At 44.1% G+C, this 25,099-nt stretch overlaps 1 protein-coding gene across 1 annotated transcript; it reads right to left on the bottom strand.

Moving 5' to 3' along the window:
- Nucleotides 1-18,207: 18,207 nt before the first annotated feature.
- Nucleotides 18,208-23,945, bottom strand: BARHL2 (BarH like homeobox 2). The gene is made up of 3 exons (XM_025359505.1): nucleotides 23,276-23,945; nucleotides 21,183-21,408; nucleotides 18,208-19,293 (listed from the first exon to the last, which is right to left on the bottom strand). Exons 1-3 carry the CDS (start codon nucleotides 23,901-23,903, stop codon nucleotides 18,981-18,983), a joined length of 1,167 nt encoding a protein of 388 aa, XP_025215290.1. The 5' UTR covers nucleotides 23,904-23,945; the 3' UTR covers nucleotides 18,208-18,980.
- Nucleotides 23,946-25,099: the final 1,154 nt, after the last annotated feature.

Here is a 25,099-nt window from a genome sequence, read left to right on the forward strand (position 1 = left end):
GCATAACAGCACCACATCAGAAATAGTTACTGAACAAGGATCACTCTTTACAAATGAACACAAGGTAAAATCCTAACAATTAAAAAATAATAAAATACTAATAAAAGCTAGGTAAAGGATTTTTTTAATGTACTTTAAACCTATAACAAGCAAAGATATATCAAAGATTGTGTTTCTGTATTCATACATCTTTGTTGAAATTGGCTTGACTAAACACCTACAAGTAACTTTTTTATCACATTCATTCTCTTAGATTTTAGTGAATAAAATCAGCTTTTTACCATGAAAAGGTAGCTGGCTGCACCAAATACCACCCTTTTCCTTTTAATAGATTCTATATTGTCTACATAGTTTTTTAATGCTGTTTTATCTAAAATTTTAAAAATATACACACAACACACACCCCAATACAGTTAACATTAAGACAAAAGTTTAGCAACATAAATGGAATATTTTCGACTGAGATATAAGGTAGTAGTAAACACTTTATGCAAATGCATTTCAGGTTTTCTGTTCTTCTTGATATACCCCACCCAGAACCTTCTAAAAATGAAGCTGTCCATGCTATTTAAAATTGCATTATGCATTTTATATTATAAATTATTAAAGGACTTAATGGACAATGTGCTAGAAAGAAAACAGGCAAATTACAGAATAATTTAACATTGCAAAGAAACAGAGTAACTTGCAGGACATTAAACACTCTATTTTGACATGGAATGCCTGAAGCTAAAGCAATTAAAGCTGCAAAATATTGCTGGCTGACATGATGTGTATGTAAATTTGTCATTCATTGGCAAAGGTTTGTACCAATCACTGGGAATGTTCACAGTAAAACAATCCATGTAGTATAAAATGCTTTTAGTGAAGTCCTCTAAAAAAGCAGTTATGTATCATTTAAGCATCTAATCATTATCCACAGTAAATTTTTGGTTTAATAAAAGAATCCTCTATGGAAATGGCCTTAAGATTGAGGATTAGTTCTCAACATATTATTTATATCTGTTCATTTCTTAAAGGGAAAATATCATTTTTAACATACCTCACAACTGGAAAAGAAAATACAAGCCAGAAATTGATGTTTTATTTAATTTGGTTATGTTTTTCCCTAGGACTCCAAAAGAAGGCCTGCCTTTGAGTATTGTGTCTAACTCTACTCTAGAAATAGAGTCTAACAGAGCCATACTGAATTCTAACCATTTATCCCAGCTTAGAATTAGTGGTATTCTCCCACAGGAGGTAGAAGGGGGGGAAAAAAAAAAAAAAAACCACAGTAATCCCCCAAATGCACTGTTGCTATGGAAGAGAAGGAGATGCCTGCTGAGATTGAAAGTCACAAAATATTTGGGCAGTTGAGAAAACGTAGGCCAACCCTCCATTGCCAAAGCCTGAAGACTCTCCCTGCCAGGACTCCCGGGTCATTTGGCACTGCAGAGATACGCTGGACAGAACCCTAGCAGAAGCTATAAGGAAATAAGACACATTTTAGTATTTATTTATCAAAGCTCTTCAATTATCCTTTCAAATTAGACGAACCAACAGTAAACTGGGAACCAAGAGAACATTCTAATAAATACTAAAAGTGACTTCATAATAGAAAAAATAGTCAAATAGTTGGTGAATTACATTTCTTTGACACTTCACCAATGAGTTTAATTAAACTTTCCCAAAGCCTAGGAGCAGGAGAACATCGTTCTCTCTCTCTTTTGGAAAAGATCTGGCTCATAAAATTTCACAGCTCCAGTTTCCCTCTCTAAGACAGTACATTCAATGTTCTTGACTATTTTAGAAATTATATCAAGGATTAATCACTAACTGTATGTTTTGGAGAAAATCATCACAAACCACAGGCTCCATTTGGTAAATAAGAAGCTATACAGGAGATCCCAGCCTGCCACACATTTAATGTTATGCATAAACACTGTATTGATAATCCAAACCAATCATCTTTAACCATTATTTCTAAACTAAATTAATTACACATTTAAATGTATATATAAGCACATATAGTACTAATAATGAAAAAATATCCATATCCTGGAGTTCAATGACTCTGACAGTGTGTAACCTGCAAAATAAGAATATTGACTTGTGGGAGCTCCATAAATGTTTATTGAGCATCTCTGATAGGAATTGTAGGAATTTTTTAGTATGTAGTATATGTCCTCAAAAAGCATATAGTCTAAGGAGAAAAACAGGTAATGAAACATCACACACAGAAGAATGGCAAAAGTACTAAACAGACACATAACAGATAAAATAAGAGAGAAGAAGGAGTGGGAAGAGAGAGGGAGAAAATTAAAGAAAAACAACAAAGAAAAGTCACTGACAAACAGGATGAAAAGTGATAGAACGGTCCGAAAACCCGGCTCAAGTGTCACGTCATGGATTCATGTAGAAATCTATCTAGCCACACTCTCACTATCCACAATTAACAATTTCACAAGGTTTTAAGAAATAAATACCTCTCTAGGATGTCCATGTAAATAAATGTTTTAGGATCTGCTTCAATGCCTTGGAGTTATGATAACTTAGAAAAGAGACAGATAGTCTTAAAGTTTCTATGCCAGCAAAACAATTTCTAAGTTGAAAAGATGAGCGCACATTTCAAAGTTTCACAAACTATAAATATGAATCATAGCATTGCTACACAGTGTGAATAGATTTCAGATCTCTGAGAAAAGAACCAAAATAATTCTAAAATTATCTCCACCTCTGGACAATAATAACCAGTGGTCTTTTTTTAATCTAGAAGTTTAAAACATATTTTAATGTTGTTTCTCCTAAGCCTTAACACAGTAAAAGAAAGTTGAAATGTAGTCTTTGTGACAAACATGTAGTATCTGTGAAGCACAATATTAATCCCATTTGTACCATAAAAAGTATGATCCACTTGAGCCTTGCTCTCCTGTGAATTATGAATCATTCTAATACTCAGGGGATAGTCATCACATCTCCAAGTTTCCTGCTTTGTTTCTACAATGTTTCTCCTCAGATACCTAAAGTATCTAGGAAATTTGAAATCCCCATATGAAATATCTTAACATATTATTTCAACATACATTCCACTCTTTCCATATCCACAAATTATGTAGCACAAGAGAACCAGATTCACCAAATAAAATGATAGTAGGTGTATTTTATTCCTTGAAAGAAAAGGCTACTTATTACCGTCATATTCCTTTGGTAAGTAGCTAAAATATCCAATTAATAGGGTTTAACCATCAGGCAGAATTTGTTTTTAGAATAACGAAAATGTGTTGTCATTACATTGTTATTCCCTTGTGTGTATTTTTTTGAGATGTGACTCATTATAACTTATTTTAGCTGTTCTGTTTTCTAATTCTTCATATTTTCACATCTTTTACAACAAAATAATAATACATAAATAATACCTGACAAGATTTTACAGATTTTTATCTATTAGTATGCTTTTGTTCTCCAAGCATCTTAAAACATGGGTGTGGTAAAATACAAAGAATGTGAATATAAGCATCTTTACAAGAAAAAGCATCAGTTTTCTCTCTTCTGCCACACACATTGCAGATTACAGTTAACAATGCATTAAGCAATACAGAATAGTAATTTTGAACCCAAACATCATGCCAAATAGATCTAGTGAAACCTAGTTCCCAAATGTAGCTTCATTCTGAAAATCACTGTTTTCATTAACAGTGTCTTCCAGCAGCCTTATTTCAATAGTACCACTATTAACCATGAAATTTAGCTGCTTCTGTTTACTCTTTGAATTATACCTATTAAATTGCCAACTCAATTTATTTTCCCAGTTGTCATTACCCTGTTAAGAGTATTGTTAATAAGCTAAAAAGTCTCTCTATTCCTTTTCTTAGCTTATGTAGCTGCCTGAATTTACTTACTAATACAATTTAGAATATAGGATCCAATAAAAAGTGGAGTCAATTCCTGACATATGCCTTCACTTCCATCTTTATTAAAGAGGCACATTTCTAGAAAAGAGTTGGGAGTATTGCATGCATTTCTCTTTTTGCTACACGTAATCAGCAACAACGTAATAGTCTAGTGACTATTTTGACATAGCCACTTCAGATCTATGAAAAAAGGATGTTTTAATTAAAATGTAGGCCAGTGGCACAACTAATTTAAGAATTAGTTGATGTCATATAATTAATTCAATTTTACCAGATACTATTCTTACCATTGAAATATATAAGATAAGGCCAGGCATGGTAGCTCATGCCTGTAATCCCAGCACTTTGGGAGGTCGAGGTGGGTGGATCACCTGAGGTCAGGAGTTTGAGACCAGCCTCGCCAACATGGTGAAACTTTGTACTAAAATACAAAAAATTAGCCAGGCGTGGTGGTTGGTGCCTGGCATCCCAGCTACTCAGGAGGCTAAGGCAGAAGAATTGCTTGATCCCTGGAGGCTGAGGTTGCAGTGAGCCGAGATCAGGCCATTGCACTCCAGCCTGGGTGACAGAACGAGACTGTATCTCAAATAAAATAATTTTTAGAAAAAGAAATATATAAGATAGCCAAAAACCAATTGAAAATTAAAATTAATTTTTAAACAATTTTTATTATATCACAACTATAGTCAATGGGTGATAACAAATATATATTGTGCCCCTAGGATTTTCGAGTTAATATGCCAAGTATTTGAAATACCATGAAAGATCAGACATGGTTCTTCCCATCAGGGAATACATATTGACTTGCAAACATCACTTGGATATGCTGTTTTTAATTAATCAATGACTTCATATTCAATTACATAAACTTTGAGTACTTATGTTACACTAGGCACTGATGCAAGGATTAGGGACAAAAAGACATATATATCACATATTGAGGATAATGTTAAACATTAATTCACTAGTTATGATCAGGAAGTATGCATAGATAAACGTTCCTGACAAACACTCCAGAATTTTTTTTTTTTTTTTTTTTTTGAGACAGAGTCTTGCTCTGTCACCCAGGCTGGAATGCAGTGGCAATTTCAGCTCACTGCAACCTCCGCCTCCCAGGTTCAAGCAATTCTCCTGCCTCAGCCTCCCAAGCAGCTGGGACTACAGGTATCTGCCACCACACCCAGCTAATTTTTTGCACTTTTAGTAGAGATGGGGTTTCACCATGTTAGCCAGGATGGTTTGATCGCCTGCCCTCATGGTCCACCTGCCTCAGCCTCCCAAAGTGCTGGGATTACAGGCATGGGCCACTGCGCCTGGTCACACAATCCAGAATTTTTAAACCAACACTAAGAGAGAGACAGATGTGATGATACTTTTTTGTTCATAGCTCACTGAAACCTCAAACACCTGGGCTCAAGCGATTAATCCTCCTGCCTCAGACTCCCAGTAGCTAGTACTACAGGTGCAAGGATTTTTGGTTTTTTATTTGTTTTTATAGAAACAGGGTCTTTGTATGTTGCCCAGGCTGGTCTCAAACTGCTGGCCGCAAGCAGTCCTCCCACTTTGGCTGCCCAAAGTGAAGTGCTGAGATTACAGTCATGAACCGCTGCTCCCAGCTGATACTTTCTTTAATTAATAAGTAGACTTTGAGTGTTTTATTTCTTTTTCTTTTTTTCCCACTTTGTCACCCAGGCTGGGGAGCAGTGATACAATCACAACTCACTGCAACCTCGACCTCTCAGGCTCAAGCGATCCTCCCACCTGAACTTCATGAGTAACTGGGACTACAGACATGTGCCACCACACCTGGCTTAGTTTGGGATTTTTTGTAGAGATGGGGTTTTACTATGTTGCCTAGGCTGGTCTCGAACTCCTGGGCTCGAGCGATCCACCCACTTTGGCCTTCCAAGTGCTGGGATTACAGGTGTGAGTGACCATGCCTGGAGAGTGTTTTATTTCATTATTCCCTGACCAATCCACAAGGAACATTTCTTATCTTGCTAAGGATTACTACCACTATGTACTTTCAAACATAAAGACCAATATCTCTCATCCTAGAATGAGATTAAAAAGAAAACCTCAAGGGTAAAGCTATAAGCTGAAAAATTTGTTGAGATAAATGTTTATGTGCATACTATGTATTCATGGTAATACAGAGTAAAGTTTTTCTTAATGAGGAAGTATTCAAAGTTTTACAACACTATTGTTGAGATATAGAGGACCCCTAAAATGCTGTCACAGTTAACTGCAATAGATGCTATTAAGTTAATTTTTGAAATCTGAAATTCATACGGTACTGGACCCCTAAAATGCTGTCACAGTTAACTGCAATAGATGCTATTAAGTTAATTTTTGAAATCTGAAATTCATACGGTACTGGAGCAGATTCTCACCATGTAGCAGATAATGGATTCTCTTATACAGTTTCACTTTCATGTAGCTATAAAAGGGCTGATCTTAGTAGGCTGTAAACCAATCACAGCAATTCACTCTGGGGAATATAGAATAAAGAGGGTGAGAGATCACTAATTACAGTTGCCAATATTTTCTATAGATGTGGCCAAGTCACCTTGTAAGAAGTGGTAGTATATGTAAGAAGCAGGAGTATATGTCTTTCTTAATACTGACATTACAAATATATGGAGTTAAGGTATCTCACAAATTCAAGTCCTTCAAAAATCTGCTCTCTCTATATATTGCCCTATACTAACATATTCTTAGAACAAGCCTGAGAGAGAAATTCCAACATTCACTCCACTGTTGGACAACAGTGAGTCTAAGAGGCTTCTAGTGAAAGATAACATCTTTTTATAAAAAGAAATTAAAAAGGTATGATATGTGATATATTTCCCCATTTCAACTAAATAAATATTAGTGGTTCTATCTTTTGATTGATAAGAAACTATATACTATTGGAGTTCTATATACAGAACAAGTTGAGCCAAAGAAAAGTAGGGAAAGGGGTCAGTAAAGTTGGTGCTGAGGGACAAGACTAAACACTATTTTTTAGGTCAGTGGTTCCAAGTTTGTTTCTAAGAGCTGATGTATGTTGTTTTGAAGAACATCATTTGATCCTCAATATAGTCCAAGCCACAGAAAAAAATTTGTTTATTATATCATGGCCTAACTGTGTTAACAATACAAGAAGTCAAAACAAATTTATATTAAACTTTATTTTTAAATGTTAAATAGTCAGTTGAAGGGGGTATGTTAAATACACAGCTTTGTGTCTTTTCTAAACACTTATTATTCATATCAAGAATATCAGGGCAATGCATTAAGAATGACTGTGAATCTTACAAGCCATATAAAATTAATTCTATAATGAACAAAATCCCTAATCTCCAAAAACCAAATATATTTAAATGTATATTTCTTACCATTTCTAACAGAAGCATCTGGAGCCAGAAGACTGACACAGAAGTAGAGGGTTTTTTGTTTGTTTTGTTTTGTTTTTTTTGTTTTTTTTTTTTTTTGAGACGGAGTCTCGCTCTGTCGCCCGGGCTGGAGTGCAGTGGCCGGATCTCAGCTCACTGCAAGCTCCGCCTCCCGGGTTCACGCCATTCTCCGGCCTCAGCCTCCCGAGTAGCTGGGACTACAGACGCCCGCCACCTCGCCCGGCTAGTTTTTTGTATTTCTTAATAGAGACGGGGTTTCACCATGTTAGCCAGGATGGTCTCGATCTCCTGACCTCGTGATCCGCCCGTCTCGGCCTCCCAAAGTGCTGGAATTACAGGCTTGAGCCACCGCGCCCGGCCTGTTTTGTTTTTAACATCATAGCATTATTTCCCTTTGACTTGTAAAGCCTAAGGTATTATCTTCTTGTGATGCTGATATTGGGAAGTAAAGAAATATTTACATTATGGGTTCTGTGATATAATGAAAGATATGTACTCTATATTACAAAACAGAAGAACCATGATTTAATCTTTCCCACAACTCAAACCATGTTAGAGAGTGTGCCTCATAATGGGTTTTTATTATGTTTTGTTCCATAAAGCATTTCTAGTCATGATAGTGGTAAACTGATATTTCAGCATTGTTTCTATAAGTCCAAATAGACTTTTCAAATCAGAATTCCATGCAGAAATCAGTCCTAAAGAATTACAACATTTTTAAGCATTTAAAAGAGCTATGAAATATTCTTGGACACTAAAATCCTTTATACGCATCAGGGCCTCAAACAGATATTTATACATGATAATAAGGGTAAGTGCAGACACACAAATCAGTACAAATTTAGCTATATGGATAAAGAGATGCTTCTGTTTGCATATGGATATTCATGAAAATTAGAGGGAAAAAGTCAAAACTAAATAAATATTTAATATTTCAGCACCTGTCATATAGTTTTTTGTATGTGTGTGCCTTACTACTATTGACTAGCAGTAGTACTGCTACTCTAACCAACTTCATTAAAGAATAAAAGAAAAGTAATAAGTCATTTCACACTGTCTGACCATTATACAATAATAGCAAGATTTCATGCAAGGGTACAACATTATGCCCGTCTGCAATCACAGTCTCTTTGCAAAAATCTCAATTCACACTTCACATGCAGCTAACCTTGTTACCATCCCTTCCTAAATCCATCAGTGTTGCAGCTGCACGTCTTCACAGCCCAACATCTTAAAATTCATCACTTTGGCACCTTAGCATCACTATAGGTCAAGATAAAGAATCCAACCAAGAATAATTAAAGGGCACCCAGATGTTTAGTTTACTTATCTCAAGTCTTTCCTTTAATATATTCGAATTGCCTGTGTGTACTATTTCTTTCATATTTTTAAGATATGTGCAATGTGATTATTTTAAGGGTATGAGACCTGGAACAATACATTTCAGACTTTTTTTTTACAAGTAGAGTTCTTTGTAGTTGAAATTTGAACAAGAGGCGTGATAATGAGTAGGTTGAGGGAAGGAAAGGTGTTATCTCATTAAGGTAATTACTAAGACATCCCTACCATTATATCGGTTTGAAAATGTGGCAATTAAAGCGCCCTACATGGGCTCCTGGAGACAAGAGAACAAGACAGTTCTCTTGGAACTTCTATAGTACGGTTAATGTGTGTCATGTAAATGAAAGGGTAGACTATTGCTATTTAATTCTTTTCCTCAAACCCCCTACCCTCACCCTCAAATTTCTTTGCCAGTTATGGTTCTTATTTTTTTTTTCTTTAACCTGAATTTAGTTCTCATGAAAGGTGCTAGATTGACAACCCTACAAGCTAGAGCCCTCTACTTACCCACAGAATAGTTGGAGCACAGAAAACAACAGGGTAAGCTGGGCAGGCAACATGCTACCAACCTAAGTCAAAAGAGATCTGACCTTCCTTCCCACTCTTTAGTCAGGCAAGTCTCTTGCTCTGATGAGAAGGCTGCCAAATTGATACCCAAAGTCAGGAAGCCTTAAAATACATGTAAGAAAAATGGTAAATGATGTTCATAGCTTACTTCACCACAACCTATACTGGGTAACTCATGTGGCTCTCAGTTCACTCGGGCTGAATTTACATAATTCAGTGAAACCACTACCTTTGGTCACTAATTCGTTTCCCCTCCTGAGCTGGTCATCTTGCTCTTGGGTCTTTCATTGCTTCTCCTCAAGATCAATAGTAATGTGATATACAAAATAACACATAGAAACCATTCTCAAAAATTTTGCTTTCATGGTCACTGAAATATTATTTTAAAATACAAAAATTAGCTGACCATGGTGGCATACACCTGGAGCCCCAGCTACTTGGGGGGCTGGAGTAAGAGGATCACTTGAGCCCAGGAGATTGAGGCTGCAGTGAGCCAAGATCCCACCACTGCACTCAAACCTGGACAATAGGATGAGACCTTGTTTCTATATATATATTTTTTATATATATTATTTAAGTCAAAATTTAAAAAAGAAAATAAATGTCCAGCAGTGAAAGGATGGTTGACACACCTATGATACTGTTTTTTTGTTTGTTTGTTTGTTTGTTTTAGCCACTACACCCGGGTTATTTCTTAATTTTTTTGTAGAGACGGGGTCTCACTATGTTGCCCTGGCTGGAGTGCAGTGGCACAATCACAGCTCACTGCAGCCTCAACCTCCTGGACTCAAGCAATCCTCCTGCTTCAGTCTCCCATGTAGTTGGAACCACAGGTGTGTGCCACTGCACCTGGCTAATTTTTAAATTTTTGCAGAGACAAGGTCTCACCATGTTGCCCAGGCTGGTCTTGAATTCCTGGGCTTAAGCAATCCTCCCACCTTGGCCTCCCAAAATGCTGAAATTACAGCTGTGAGTCACTGCGCCTGGGCACAATTATGACATATTTATGGAAGAGATTATTATATATCAAATATCATACTTACAAAGAGTTTTAAATAATATAAAGAAATACTTGTATTACACAGGAAAAACATATACATCCCAGATGAAATATGACACAACTACATAAAAATGCACTTAAAAATCCAGAAATTATAAACCAAATGTTAGTAGCGAGTGGTAGAAGATGAGTTTTTTCTTCTCTCTACTTTTTAGCATTTTATAAATTTTCTACAGTTAGCAGGCATTACATATACAGTAGGAAAGTTATTTTAATGATTTTCACAAAAAGTCTGTTTCTTTTGTAGTAGAATTTGACCACATAAATTTAACTCCAGTAAAATTGAAGGTCAAGAATAATCTGAAAGTGCTGTAATCCTGTGGTTTCTGTTTTCTTTCCTTTTGTCTCCTATCCTTATAGGGAAAAAATAAAAATGGGAGAGGGGAAAAACCATTAAACAAATATGTTGTAGAAAAAAACTTAAGTTTAGAATGGGTATTAAACTAGATGACTTTTGAGATTCCTTCCAGTCCTGGGTTTGGATCAAGATGAGCTCTGCTTAAAATTCAATTACTTATTAATGTGGATGTTAGAAATATCCTCTGCCAAATTTCTGGGCAGAACCGAGTACCAGTCATGTTCCTCTAAGGGACTAGATCATTCATGGGAAGAAAAGAAAAGCCTGTAAAACATGATGCCAAATAGAAGGGATCCTTCTTGAAATGCCACTGCCTTATGCGGCACTTGTGTATAAAAAGCAGTGTTTTGAATAGTTGGGTTTTTAAATTATGTCCCAAAATATTAATTAATAGTAAGATCCAATGCATTTACAAGCTTAAATGTACATGGTCATCTTTTCATCATTGACATTCCTCAATGGAAATGTTTGTTTGACCTGTCACCTTTGGCCACATGAAAACACCCCAGACATGTGAAATAACAAAGTAAAAATCAGGAGGACAAGGAAGGCAGGGAATGGGGCGCTGAAGGGATTCTGCAAACTTGGGTCTTAAAAGTCTCCCAGCAGGCCACAACTTTCCTCTTTTGAATTCGCCCACCTGACACTTCTCACCAGACCCTTGGCCATCATGTCTACTATCAGTTTCTGAAATGAAAGCAGTCATTGTTGCTTTACTAAATGAGGTGGAAAGGTCTTAATGTTTATATATAAATTCTAATCTAATTGTGCCCCAATAAATATCTTCGTGGGAGGACTTTCAGAATGTGAGAGGCACTGTACCTTCTGCAGGAAAAATCAGGCCATGAGACTCAACATGGGCTGTGCGGAGCTGCCTAATATCATCCCTTAGGCGCCAGCAGGAGCGAAGACTTTCAACTCAAAATAATAATAGGAGACGGGAAAGAGGACGGGGTAACAGAAATCTGGGCCCCGGCTCTGCAACCAGGCACGCCCAGGTACCTGCCACTCAATGGCTGAAGAGAAGGCAATGGGAGAGCCCCTGCAATTGCTCAGCCAGCCGCGAGGGCAGTCACGTGAAGCCGCTGAGTAGAACTGTTTGGTGCGAACAACTGGCTCTTGATGGTCAGCTCTAATGTATGTTAGAGAAGTTTGTGGGGGAATCAAAAATGTGGATTCCCAGAAATTTCCAAAGCAATCCAGAAAAGAAGGAAGATAAAGGGAAATGTGCCATGCCCACGATTATCCAATTGTGCTTTATGTGACTTTCTGGACCAATCTATCAATGCATAGTAATGAAAGATTATGTGAAACTTATGTATCTATACACATATGAGCATGTTTAATGCAATACCTCAGTGTGTTCACTCAAGGCCAGTGAGGAAGTAGGTGTCCCGTTAAAATCCTCTTAATTTAACGGAAACAATTTGATAAGCTTTCATTAATAGAACATTTGTGGGAAATAAGACAGATGAATAAGAAGGTGATGCTTTGAAGTGGCTACAGCTCGGATGCACCCTATTTCCAGTGGGATACTGTCTTTCTTAATATCTAATCTAGAATCTCTGCTCATCAGTTTGCAGATACCCAGTCTGCGGGAGGAAAGAGTTGCTTCAAGAGGAAGTTGGGCAATCAGATTATCAACGCTACTAACAAACATTATTTGCATTTTTCACAAATTATGACACTGCAATTTTATCAAATTGGAGATACATTTAAAATCAAAAGGTTAAAATTAAATCTTTAGAAAAACAGTTCACCCTACAGGAAACCTAGCTAATGTGCTTGGGAGACTCTCACATTTGAAAACTACACCAAGTAACTTAGCTTTCCTGAAGTAGGAAGTGAATAGCACGGACTTCCACATTTATTTCCTAACACTCTGTCAGCTGATTGGTTTTAGAATGCAGACCACTTTTACACCACAGGCACCCTCATTTTGTATTATAGGAGTGAGGAAACAACGCACCACTAATATCTAATTCCTCTCTCCTAAAGAAGCATTATAAATGTACATTGCTTTATAGAAAACTTTCCCTCCTAGTTCACGTGAGGATGAACTGTGCCTGAATGGGCGCCCTGGAACACCTCTTCCACCAGTCCCCAGAGGCTCTGAGGGAAACCCCGTCTCGCGAATAATGCTGAATCTATAGACGTGGATAATCCATTGCACTACATATGTCTACCGGTTCCTAAATTCCACTTAGCGTTTTCGTACTTCCAACTACAGCGGGAAGGAGGAAGAGAAGAGCCAGAGGGGAAGCAGGGGGTGATCAACAAAGAGGAGTTGACTTCCAAGAATTGAAGGGAAATCTGAAGGAGGTATCATTTGCAGTCATGAGGCCTCGAGGGGTGGGAGTGAAGCTGGATGCAGATAAGAGCTCCCAACTGAGCAAAGATTATTTTATTGTCTTCACAGTAGGAGAAGGCTTTATATTCCCTCCAGAGCCCACCGAGATGTGAGAGAAGGGCCCTGCTCTGTAGGCCATCCCAAGCACCGTCCTTGAAAGCGTCTGGATTCCCATCCCAGGCTTATAGAGCCCCTGTCCTGATGCGCCCATGCCTCTCTGAAGCGCTGTCTGTACCCGAGCGCAGGAACTCGTGGCGGCCGGGCGGTCCTGAGGGCAGAGGAGCGCGGAGCCCAGCTGGGGTACTTGCTGAGCAAGAGCCCGCGCGGAGCCGGCGCGCGGCAGCTGGGCTTCAAGGCCGCCGCGCCAAATCCCTGGCTGCGCCGTGTGTGAGAATCGCTAGGAGGCGGCGGGAGGAGAGCCACACTGAGGGCCTCTTCACTAAAGAATCAAGTCTGACGGCGGGAATGGGGGTGGGTAGGGGCGGGAATCCATCAGCTCCACAAAGTGACAGGGCCCTTTTATCGTAAATCAAGTTCAATCTCGCTCTCGGGAAGGTCCTCTTCTTTCGGCGGAGCTCCCGCAGGGGCGACCCGCTGTCCCAGACCCGATAGTAGCAAGAGCTGGGAGAGACCCAAATCTGTATCGAGAGGGCGCGGGCTGAGAGCCGCGGTGGGGAGCCGGGCCTGGGCCCAGCGCGACCTGCACGGCAGCTGCCTCGGGAGCGCTTCTGCTCTGCCTGCGATGGCCGAGGCGGCGGCTCGCCGAGCGCGCTCCGAGCTGTGCGAACAGAGGAAGTATGTGCCAGTTAGAAGCGTTCCGCCGGCCACCTCGTCGCAGCCGCGGCGCAAGGTCTTCGAGCCCGCAGACCTGAGGCCCGACTCCTCCCTCGTCGGCTTCCACTAATAACTTATTAAATAGGGACGATTTAGAGTTGATCTGTCACTGAGCACTACTTACCCTGAGATCTTTGGGTTTCTGAATTACTTTATTGATCTGAAGATTTTGTTCTTTGGAATGTGACCCTGTTTGGACTTAGAGCTAATCAGGAAACGCTGCCGGGGAGGGTGCTTTGTAACCACTTTGCCTACCTCCCCCCGGGCGCCGCCGACCCTTCCTTGACGCGCTCGCTGCGGCAGCCTAGGCTTTACCCGGAACCCGCCGGCCCGGGTTACCTAGCTCCACCGGGTGCCCTGGGAGCTGTCTGTGGTGCTAGCAGAAAGAAACCAGGAGCGGGAGACCCAGTGGAGAGGAGGGGACAAACTGAGAATGTGAGGTTGACCGAGACGGTCCACCCAGCAACACTCAAACTGACAGAGACCTTCAAAATGCAGCCGGAAGGAGCGGGGGAAATAGTCCCATCTGGGTCATCTCATCGCCCCGAGACAGCTGACCGGTTTTCTAATCCAAGAGGCCAATGACACCTCCCTTTCTCTGAAAGCACACCTCCCCATAGCCCCACACACCCCTCTTACTTACCCCTACCCAGCCCTGCGGATGAGGTAAGAAGTCAGGGCACTCAGCACTGGACCCTAATAAGAGTCCCTAACTCCAGAAAAAGACACAAATGTTAGCAAAGAAGCCTGGAGATGACCAAAAAATGGGACTGGACAAAGACCTAGTGGGAGACTCAAAGAGCTTGGGGATATTGTTCCAGAGTCCATAGGCGTAATCCTGGAGAAGCCCCCACTCCCTCATCTGCCCACACCTCTCTCTAGTCAACAGCCAGGGTACAGGGCAAGCCCAAATTCCCTACCAAGAATTCAGAGATGCAAAAGAAACATCAATTCCCTCCAAGGCTTGACCCTGCCCCGATCATGTCCACCAGTGGTGAAAAGGCTCATTCTTTCCAAGCATGTTGACTTCAAGCTTGGTTTTTTCAAAAAACAGGCAGCTCTCTTCCAGTATATTTTTGTAACCACGTGACTTAACAAGAACTAAAGTTTCCCTTGCCCTGGGGAGATCTTTTCCAAATATTTTTAGAAAGTTAAAAATATAACAAAACAAACTACTCACAAGTGACTTGTTTAAAGAGGGGAGGTGGGATCCGACAGACTCCTGGGGAAGGGCTGCCTAGGCAGGAGTCAGATGGCAGGGAGGGAGGAGGAGGGAGAGTAAGCAGTGTTATTTGCAAGGGAGGAAATCAGCTGTCTAATTTGCCATGGTGCGGGCTTTCATTTTAAGGGGTGGAGCAAAATTAAACAGATACAGGGTGGTAGGTATCTTTGCTGGAGGCATTGAGCCAAGAAGCAATCACTACTTTGCAACTCATTGAAAAATCACTAGTTTGGGCTAGAACAGCTGGCTGCTAGCCAGGGAGTTAACTTCTTCCTTCACACTTACTACAGATTTGTGCTAGGTTTGCTGGGGTCCCTGAGCTGATCTTGGTGTTGGCAAATCTAAGAGGCCTTTGTAGGTCTTTAAACGTCTCTCTGAAATACATTTGTATTACTGTGTTTCTGTAGGAAGCAAAGATTGTCACTGAAAGTCCCTGTTTTTCTAGCCTTCGACTTAATCAAAGGAGCAATCTAAACAGAGTCCAGCCACAGAGTGCCCTTCAGACACCAGCTGAAGGTGGGAAAAAAGAAAAAGAGTACAGCTCCCAGGGACAGCTGTCCTCTGGTTCTCTGTAACTCCAGATTTCCCACGAGAATAGGCCTCTGCCTGTTACCTTGTTCCTCACTTCTCAGAAAACCTGGGGTTGCACTCTTCACCTCCTAGCCAACCCCCCAATTTAGTTGAGCAGGCACAGAAGGAAAGAAGGACCCTTTGTGAAGAAAAAAATTGGGTTTGCATTTGACTTTTAAGCAAGTGACTTTTGAATACTAGGGCACCTGCTGAGGTGCCCTTTGCAGTACTGCTGCAGAAAAAGAAAAGAAAGAAAAAGAAAGAAGGAAGGAAGGAAGGAAGGAAGGAAGGAAGGAAGGAAGGAAGGAAGGAAGGAAGGAAGGAAAAAAGGAAAAAAGGAAAAGAAAAAAAGAAAAGAGAAAAGAAAAAGAAAGGAAAAGAAAGGAAAGGAAAGGAAAGGAAAGGAAAGGGAAGGAAGGAAGGAAGGAAGGAAGGAAGGAAGGAAGGAAGGAAGGAAGGAAGGAAGGAAGGAAGGAACCAGGCACCCACCCAACTTTTCTTCCTAGGACAATCTCCCCCAGCCCACAACATCCAATCTGCCAACTTGTACGCAACAGCAGGTAACCAAACAAATTTAGAAAGGACATTGACACATTCAGTTGCATGATTTAGGGGGTGAAAGAAAACATGACTTTGAAGAAACTTGGATTTGGGGAGGACTATAATGCATCCTGAGTAATTGCTAGCAGCAGAGGAATATGAGGTTAATTAAGAGATCTTGTCTCTGTAGGCACAGTGCTTCCCCCTGCATTGTCTACCTCAGGAGTTCAAGTTCAGCCTTGAGTGTAAAGCAGCAGTGGGCAGACTTCCCGGCCCACCCTCCTGCAGGTGGCTGGGGACCGCTGGCAGCAAATGGGTGCTCTGGCCTTGTTTGGATTTGTAGTTTTGTGTGTTTTTCATACCTGGATCTGAGTTAATTCTTTGTACAGATTCTTTGTAGGCATGAACTCTGTGGCTTCTCAAATCCCTCCTTGTGCCTAGAGTTGAGCAGCACTGATTTCAGTACAAACAGAAACTATAGCACCCTCAAACCTTGGAGAGTGCCTTTTTAGGCCTAGGCAGACCACTTTTAAACTGTTTAAACTTGATCAAAAAGCCCAACTGCCAGATGAAACAAGGAGGGTCTGCTAAGTGCCTAGGTATTAGACATCCTAACTAGACATAGCAGTGCCCAATTTCCAGCCAAGCCCAGCTGTCTAAGTTTGTCTCAGCGAAGCAGGCAGAACATGAGAAGGGCCAGTCCAGACCCTTTTGTTAGAATCAAACAAGACCAAGACCAAGTTTAAAGCAAATTGATGAGCTGGAGATAAATCTGCAAACCACTTCCTAATTAGCCAAGATCTGATCAAGGTGCCCCCAGGCAATTTCCACCTGGATTTCACCTTTCTTCTCTTCTTCTTTCTCACCCGTCCTAAATATACATTCCCACATCACTTCACATTTTTAACTACACTAAGGTTCAACCGTCAGAGAAAGCTGGAGGCCAGGTCCAGATGTATTTTAGCGGCTTGTATTACCTCTTTGTCACTGTACTAGGGTATGAGTGAGGATAGAAATGTGAGGATACCCACATATGAGATCTGACTCTGGCTACTCGGGAAGTGACCTGGGGGCTAGAGAGGAGTGGGAGCAACCTGGGAACTGTAGCTGTACTAAGTGGCTCCTTCATACAGTTCTGAGCACTGAACCTGGTGGGGAACCAGCCTGATGGGGGGTGAGGGGTGGTGTTTATGGTTGACTTAGGCCAGGGTGCTACAAACATTTACTTACACACACTCACACACACTCCTAAAGCAGGCAGCGGGCCTCCTCCACACTCTGGGCAGGGTCTCCTATTTTGCAGTCCCAGCTGTCCCAAGGGTGCAAATAAAAGGCTTGGCAGCCAGTCTCAGCCTGAGTTCACCCTTGCAAAGGAGCTCCAGGCATCGCAGCACAACGAACTCACTAGGACAAGCGGCTTCGCATGGGGCTAGGGGCTGGACGCCTGCCGCCAGGGACTGAGAAGGCAACGATCAAAGCTGCCACAAGGGTTTGTTAGTTGGGCCTCTCCAAGTCCCCCCGGGGCGTCCTAATTGCTCGTCCCACAGCCTCCCGCTCACAGGCTGTCCGACCGCGCGGGCGCCCAGCCGCGGGCAGCAGAACAGCTGCAAGGCCCGAGGAGAGTCCGCCTGCCGCCCAGCCCCTGTCGGCGTTGTCATCACTGCCCAACGCTTAGGACCCTCGCTGCCCCAGGAAAACCCCTAGGAGGAGGAGGAGTGGACCGAGGGATCACCACACCATCGGTCAAGCGGGGGCCTCTATGCAGGTCAGGACGGCAGCAAGGTTGGTCACCGACTTAGCCAGCACCAACAGCCTACAAGTACAGATTTTCTCCCAGGGCCTCCTGGGTTGCTTTGAAACCATCCACTTAAAGAGAAAGGAACTCACACTTATCAAATAATGGTTCCGAAGAGGCCAGCACAAAAAATGGAGCTGCTTTTATACAAGCCAACCCAACTTCTTTACGGATTTTGTAAATTCCTAATATTTCAGAAGAAATTTGTCATTCTAAACCAAGTCAGCACTTCATCATAGTACATTCTGCTTTAGTAAAATCAGCTCCCTTGGATTTCATCACTTGTTAAAAAAAGATAAACTTTATTTTTGTAATTTTCAATCACAAAAAAATCTATATTTTTGTCTAAGCATTTATTTTACTGAATCAAAAAGACATGAAAAGAAAAATCATGTTTTTACTAACGTATATAAGTGACTCTTTTTGGACAACATATAATAAATATGATATATCACTTATCACTCAGTCTTTCAAATGTACATTTTTTTCATATTATGGAGCATGCCACTTTTCCAAAAGAAAAAAGGTCATGAGAAATCAGTGCAAAGTTCTCAGTTACCCTCCTCTTTTCTCTGGGGCAGACGGAATGTCCTCGGCAACGCCCTTTGCCTCAGCACTTGAGGCTGGCTGTCCATCTACAGTTCTCTCTGCCTGTGCGGTTTCCGCTCCATGCCCTTCTTTCTTCCCTCCTGAGCCCTCCCCCCTCCCTCCCTCCTGCTTGTCCCTAAAGTCATTTTTTTAAAAGAATCTGAGGTTTTGTTTTTGTTGTTTTCACTTACTGGTCGCACTTTGAGTGGGGTCAGCATTTTCGCCAGTCACACTGCTGTGGGGGAGCTTTCCAGCCCTGTTTCTAGGGGTGGGGAGATGGAGAGCAGAGGGCTGGCTCCTCTTTGGGGGTCCCCGACCCACTGGTAAGCATCTTTCTCTCTTACTCCTCTGCCTTCCAGAGTCGGCTGCAAGGGAGGCCTAGTGGCCTGGAGCGGGGAGAGGAAGGGCAGCAGTCCGGGTTGGGCAGGGATATGGGGAAGGGATTGCAGTGCCTTCCTGCAATGTTTTCACCGGGGGTGTGGGGTGCCCGGGATGGGGCTGGACAAGGGATTAAGGGCTGGCTGTCCCCCAGGCCCTAGGCCGTGGATGAGCACGCGGGGCACCAGGGGCCGCTGCAGCTGGGGATGGGGTGCTGGAGGAGTCCGGTACATGCTGCTGTACATGGCAGCGGCAGCCGCCGCCGCCGTAGTGCTGTCCATGCTGCCCAGCAGGCTTGGGTGATAGAAATAAGGCGATGGAAACATCCTCTGCAGCGCTGAGTAGTTCCCTGCCTCGGCCAGCAATTCCAGGCCCACCGCTGTCTGCCGCTTCCACTTGGTCCTGAAAGAAAGCGGGCGTGCAGGCATGCTGTGGGCATGGTCCAGGCACCAAGACCCAGCCCCTTCTCTGGCCCCTTCCTGCCTCCTCCTTCTTTCTCCCCTGGGTGGCAGGAAGACTCAGAGACCTATTCAAACTGGCAATGCACTACATCTCCTGCCCCAGCCTTGCTCCCAGAAAGACCCAAACCCAAAGCCAGTTTTGTAAATTATACCTTCAATGGCAGAGACCCTCACAAATGAGATCCTACAAGCTTTGCTGCCTTTTCCTAAAGCTCTGCTCTGCTGTTGCCCCCCTTGTAGTTTGACTACTTCTGGAAACTTTCCTTAGGGCCAAAGGAGACTTCCACAAGCAGTCACTTTCCTCCTTCCTTAATTTCCCTTCCACGTCCCCCCACTCCCAGCAATCCCAAAGAGTCTGCTCTCAGCCCCTCTTCCTTCCCCCACAGGCTGAGAGAGAAGAAACCGTAAACAAAAGGATGCAGAGACTCCTAAGTCAGGGACCCCAGCCCCTCTCACTCCCCAGGGCTGGGAGACATATTTCTCTCATAAGCCTGACAGGACCTTACAGTGGGCAGGGAGCTTAAGGGGAGGATGGCAACAAGGTCTCAAAATGGAATTCATTTGAGGGAGGGCTCTCCCAAGGGCAAAGTACCTCCTGGCCATTCTGAGGGGGAAATGCATTTCAAGATATTTCCTCCTCAGGGAGAAAGTAACAATCAAAACCTGTGATCAGCTTTTCTCAGTCTCCTCCTTCCCCCACTGTATACCCTGCTAGCAAGAAGAGAGCAGGCGGTTGCTCAAATGACTTATGAAGGAACGCAGGACTGGTGGGCCATCCATACTCGGCAGCTCCAGCCAAATTAATAAACATGTCGCCCATTTTAAATTGGCTACAAATGACCCTAATGTTTTCCGACAGAATTAGGGTGGCTGAAACCGTATGTAATGAGACAGAAAATTATGGTAAAGATGACGACTGGATGGGCATTTCCAACCGCACTTATGGACGATTAGAACACAAGCGAGAGAAAAGGAGGGGGAGAGAAAATCGAGACAAGGAGATGAGTGCCAGTCTTGAAAACATAGCGAAACCTCTGCCTCAGATTGCCCAGGTTCCGTTCTACACTTCCCGGCCCAGCAAGCACTACCAGCCACTTTTGCTTTCTTAATTTCCCTTCTAGAGAAGGAGCAGTGCCAGGAAGGTTCTGCAGCACTCTTGCTCCATGTTGAGACAGCAAAGGCAGCCAGTACAGGGGACAGACCCACACTCCCTCCTTCTCCCTGTACGGATGCTTGGCCAGCCGCCGATTCTCCAGCCTGCAGCTGCCAAACCAACTCTAACCCAGCTGGGCTCTCCTAGTCTCTGCAGCTACACTGACCAAGGCTGGGACCCTGCTTCTCCCAGTCGCCTCACAGGCCAAAGCAAGGACATTTACGCCGAGGCGGCTGGGACAGCTCTGTGGAGATAGCAATAGCTGGGCCGGGCCTTGTTGTCGTCAGCTACAAACCTTTGGAACCAGCCTGGGGCAGGCCCAAGGGGTGCACCGCGCAGGCTCTCTGGACCTGAGTGTCAGCTGCACAGATGTCTCAATTTGAGAAGGTGTGGCTTCATTGATTTGGGGAGGAAGTGGGGGGAATTCCAGCGGCTCGGGTTTCAGAGGAAAAGTAACACCTGTTAAAGCACTTAGAAGTGCAAAATTGTCCAAATTCCAGCTGCCCTTCGGTCCCTCTCACCTTGGGGGTGTGGCTCATCCCTGCCTCATCCTTAAAGCACCCAAGTGCCCACTCCAGGGTCTCTCTCAGTCCTTAGAGTCTCTGGAGGCCAGGAGAGAAGAAGATTCATGACTTAAATGGCCAGACACCTTTGTTCCCACAAACTGCCTCCCTTACCTGCGGTTCTGGTACCAGGTCTTGACTTGGGTGTCAGTGAGGTTGAGCGCTGCAGCCAGGTCCATGCGATCCTGCACACTCAGGTACTTCTGGCGCTCAAAGCTACGCTCCAGTTGATTGAGCTGGTGGTCGGAAAAAGCTGTCCTTGCTTTTCGAGGCTTCTTGGCTCTCACAGGGGGACTCTCACGGCTACTCGTAATCTCCCGGTCTCCTTCCTCCTTTGTCCCTACCATAGAAACCCAGACACAGTGGTAAGTTAGCCTGGAATGGGGAAGGACTGAGTGTCCTCCTGGCATACACTTCCACATTCCCAAGCCAACCACTGGCCTCGGGGGACTACACTCTGCCACCCCCAGAACACACACACACTCAGGCCTTAGCCCATGTGGAGGAAGAGGGCTGTTTTCAGACTGCAGAGTGTGGGGCCTTGTTCAGAGGTTCTAAAGGGGGCCTAAAAGGGGGTCTGATCTTCACATGGTTGGAAATTAAAAAGTAAAAATTTTTAAAAATAAAACTTTTTAAAAGGGTTATTTTGTTATTGTTTCCTTGATTGAGAGAGATGCTTTCCCTTTCCTTTATTGTTTTCAGTATTGTTTATTGATCTTTGTTTTTCTGGTAAAGAAATATGCTGACTTTGTTTAACTGATTTGGTACTTTTCAAAGGGTCTTTCTACTCTTTTTTTTTTTTTTTTTTTTTTTTTTTTTGAGGAGGGGGCATCTTTTTCATTTTACTTTTTTCTGTTTTCTGAAAGTTATGGGTGTTTGTTTTTCTTTTTCAGATGCACCTGGGAAATGTTGGAATCAAGCTTTCTGAAGCCTGCATCGGGTCTTTTAAAGTTTCACAAAGAGTATGTCACCCAAACACTGAGTTGAGCTCAAAATCACTGAGCCCATCCAGGTGACAGCATGGAGATTTCCGGATTCTATTTGTCAACTTTGGTTTTTTACTGAAATGCTGGGAAATCGATATGTCAATCCCTCCCTGTTTGTACCCGTTTGTGCAGTGCTCCTTGATCTTCCCTGCAGGAAGAACAATAATCTCTCTAATTGACCCACTGGGGAGGTTGGTGCACAAAAAATCGCCAGACCAGACTGTACATCTGTTTTGGACACTATTATGCTAATGCTATAATAGTAAAATGAGGAGCTAACGTCCTACCTTCCAGACAGTCAGCATATTTCTTTACCAGAAAAAACAAGGATCAATAAGAAAAAACAACGTATCTGTAAAGGAAGAAAAAACGCTCCTGGTATATTAAAACTCTTCCCATGCAAAGACTACCACATTTACTTATGAAATTGTCTGAGGAGAAAATGGGAAAAGGGAGTTCAAGGACAATTTCCATTGTCATCTTTTTTTTAACAAAAAGGAGATTAATCCAATTTCAAAAGATTTTATTTTTATAAATACTACCTCCTAATTACTTGTAAGGGGCCAAAAATCTTCATAGGATACAGATATTCAGTTGAGGCCATAGGATAAGAAGAGTGCTTTTAAGAAACTGATTACAAATTTTTACGGGCTTCCCTATACTAACCACGATCTAATTTTTTAAAAGTTGCTCTGTTCATGAAACTCAGAAATTTTTCCTTCATTAAAACCGATAATTCCTGTGATGGTGTTTAGAAAATAAGGTGGGGGGTGAAATCACTTGCATTAAAGAACGAACACCAGGTTGTGATCACATCCACGCTAGCTAAGTGGTTTCTCTCTCCCACCTCCCCACATTCCCATTCCCATTCCCAAAGTCTCAGCTAGAAAAACCCCAAGTCCATCCCTTTTATCAACGAAAAGTATTTCCTGTCGGATGCCCTCCACCCCCCCTTAACCCCCAATAGATTAAAATTAAGTAAAACAAAGGAAGGAGCTGGATGGCCGTTGAAGGTTGTGGGGTAGAAATTTAACAATAAACAGAACTTCGAAGAGTCCCCAAATCTCACGCCCAGGCCTCCCTTCAGCTTGCAGTCTTTTAACCGTCGCCCAGTCGCCCGAGATGCGCCCGGAATCGCTCCCCAGCAGAGATCTGCTGAAGGCTGAAGGGGAGATTGGGAACCAGGAGGACAAGCCAAGAGCGCTGGGTGGCGGGACTCACCATGGCATTTGATGTCGCTCTGGGAATCCTCCCGCTTGTCGAGTTTGGTTTTGCTGTCCTCCTGCTCGAGCTTTGGCCTGAAGCTCTCGTGCACTGCGTTGCTCTCCTGCTTCGGGGTGTGGTGGGGAGAGGATACGCTGGTGCTGTAGGGTGCACATGCCGCCAGAGGTTTGCTGTCGCCCAAGATGTCCTTAATTAAAAAAGAAGACGTAGAAGTCCTGGGGGCCGAGGCGGCCGAGCCCAGCTGCTGGGCGGGCGGCGGCGGCTGCTGTGGCGGCGGCGGCGGCGGCTGCTGTTGGGGCGAAGGCTGCAAACTTTGGGTCGGGGCCGCGGCCAGTGGTGGCGGCTGCTGGCTGTGGTGGAGGTGGTGATGATGCTGGGTCGCGTCTGCTACCAGATGCTGCTCCGGGGGCTCCATGGTGACTGAAATAGGAGAAGAAGGCGCCGTCCCTACGGTATCAATCTCCGAACAGGGAGATGGGGTGGCCTGACTCCTAAAATCCGCGGTCCTGGCCTCACCGAGCGGGCGGAAATCTCCATTCATCATGCTCGGGCTGCCTGAACTGGCACTGGATAAAATCGTGTCTATTCCAAAACTCGACCCGCTGGCCCCTTCCATTGTTGTCATTTCTACATGAGGTCCACGCCACTCCGCCGTTCAGCAGCCGCCCGTAACCAGCGAAGGAAGCTATCGATCGTAAAACAAAATAAACACCAAACAATGTTGCCGCCGCTTAAAAAAAAAAAAAAAGTGGGGCGGGGAGAGAAGGAAGGGTAATTGGGAAGTGGCAATCGGTGGATACTTTCGACACAACTTTTTTTCTCTTATGCAAAAAGTAGGAGTGGGAAGAAAAAAAGATGATGCGGGGCGGGTGGGGGGGGGTAGTTAAAAATTTTTCTGAGAAAGCTCGGAACGTGCGCTCCAGGAACTAGTGCTCCAGGAACGACTGCGCACGTGGCGCGGCGGTGGCGACGCGGAGGACCCAGGCGAAAGCGCAGGCGGCGGGAAGCTACCCCGAAGCCGCCGCCGCCGCCGCCGCCGCCGCTGCCGGGGTCTGCCCACAGCCTGGCACCTGGCAGCAGCGGTGGCGGCGGCGGACGCGGCAGGTGCAGCGACGGCGAGGCCCGGGCGGCCGCGCGCCCTCAGAGCTCCCCCGCGGCTCCCGAAGTGGCAGCAGCGCGCCACTCGGCAGCCCCGTAGCCGAGTTTCTGAACTTTCTTGGAAAGTTGCGGGGCAGACACGGCCGCAGCGGCCGCGGCAACGCGAGGAGGAGGAAGAAGAGGACAGCGAGAAGGAACCGGCGCAGGCGGCGCAGGCGGCGGAGACGCGATGCCAGGCGACTCCGGCCGCCGCCAGGCGCTTTCGCTTGTAATCCGGCTGCTCGCGGGCGGCGCCGACCCCCTCCCGTGACGTCACGGCCACTGCCGCCGCTCCCAGCGCCGCGCCGCGCCGGCCCGCGCCCCCGCTGCCGAGGCCGCGCGCCCGGCCCCGCGCCCCCATTGGCCGCGCCCGCGCGAGCGAGGGACGTCGACGTGCCGGGAGCCAATAGGCGCAGCGCTCGCGAGCCGGTCAGCGGACTCGGCTCGGACTTCGCTGCTCTTTTGAGAAGCCGCACATCCTTGCGCCGGCATCCCTGAACCGAACTCCGAGTCAAGTGGTCCCGGTGTCCACAATCACCAGTGCAGGGCAAAGGGAGAGGCGGGGAAAAGATCAGAGGGAGACCAGAGAAAGGGAACCAAAGGGGAGAAAGAAAAAAAAAAGTAGCAAGGCTTTGCCCGTTTTCTTAAGTCAGAAGAGAGAGGGAAAAGAGGACGGGTAGGGAC

Source organism: Theropithecus gelada, chromosome 1, assembly GCF_003255815.1.
Source record: "Theropithecus gelada isolate Dixy chromosome 1, Tgel_1.0, whole genome shotgun sequence".
In the NCBI taxonomy this organism is placed as follows: Eukaryota; Metazoa; Chordata; class Mammalia; order Primates; family Cercopithecidae; genus Theropithecus; species Theropithecus gelada.

Excerpts from the sequence above, each read along its gene's own strand:
- BARHL2 (XM_025359505.1), bottom strand. The coding sequence starts at position 23,903 with ATGACAACAATGGAAGGGGCCAGCGGGTCGAGTTTTGGAATAGACACG. Across the intron at positions 21,409-23,275 it reads GAGCGACATCAAATGCCATG|GGACAAAGGAGGAAGGAGAC; the intron begins GTGAGTCCCGCC and ends TTTCTATGGTAG. Across the intron at positions 19,294-21,182 it reads ACCTGGTACCAGAACCGCAG|GACCAAGTGGAAGCGGCAGA; the intron begins GTAAGGGAGGCA and ends GCTTTCTTTCAG.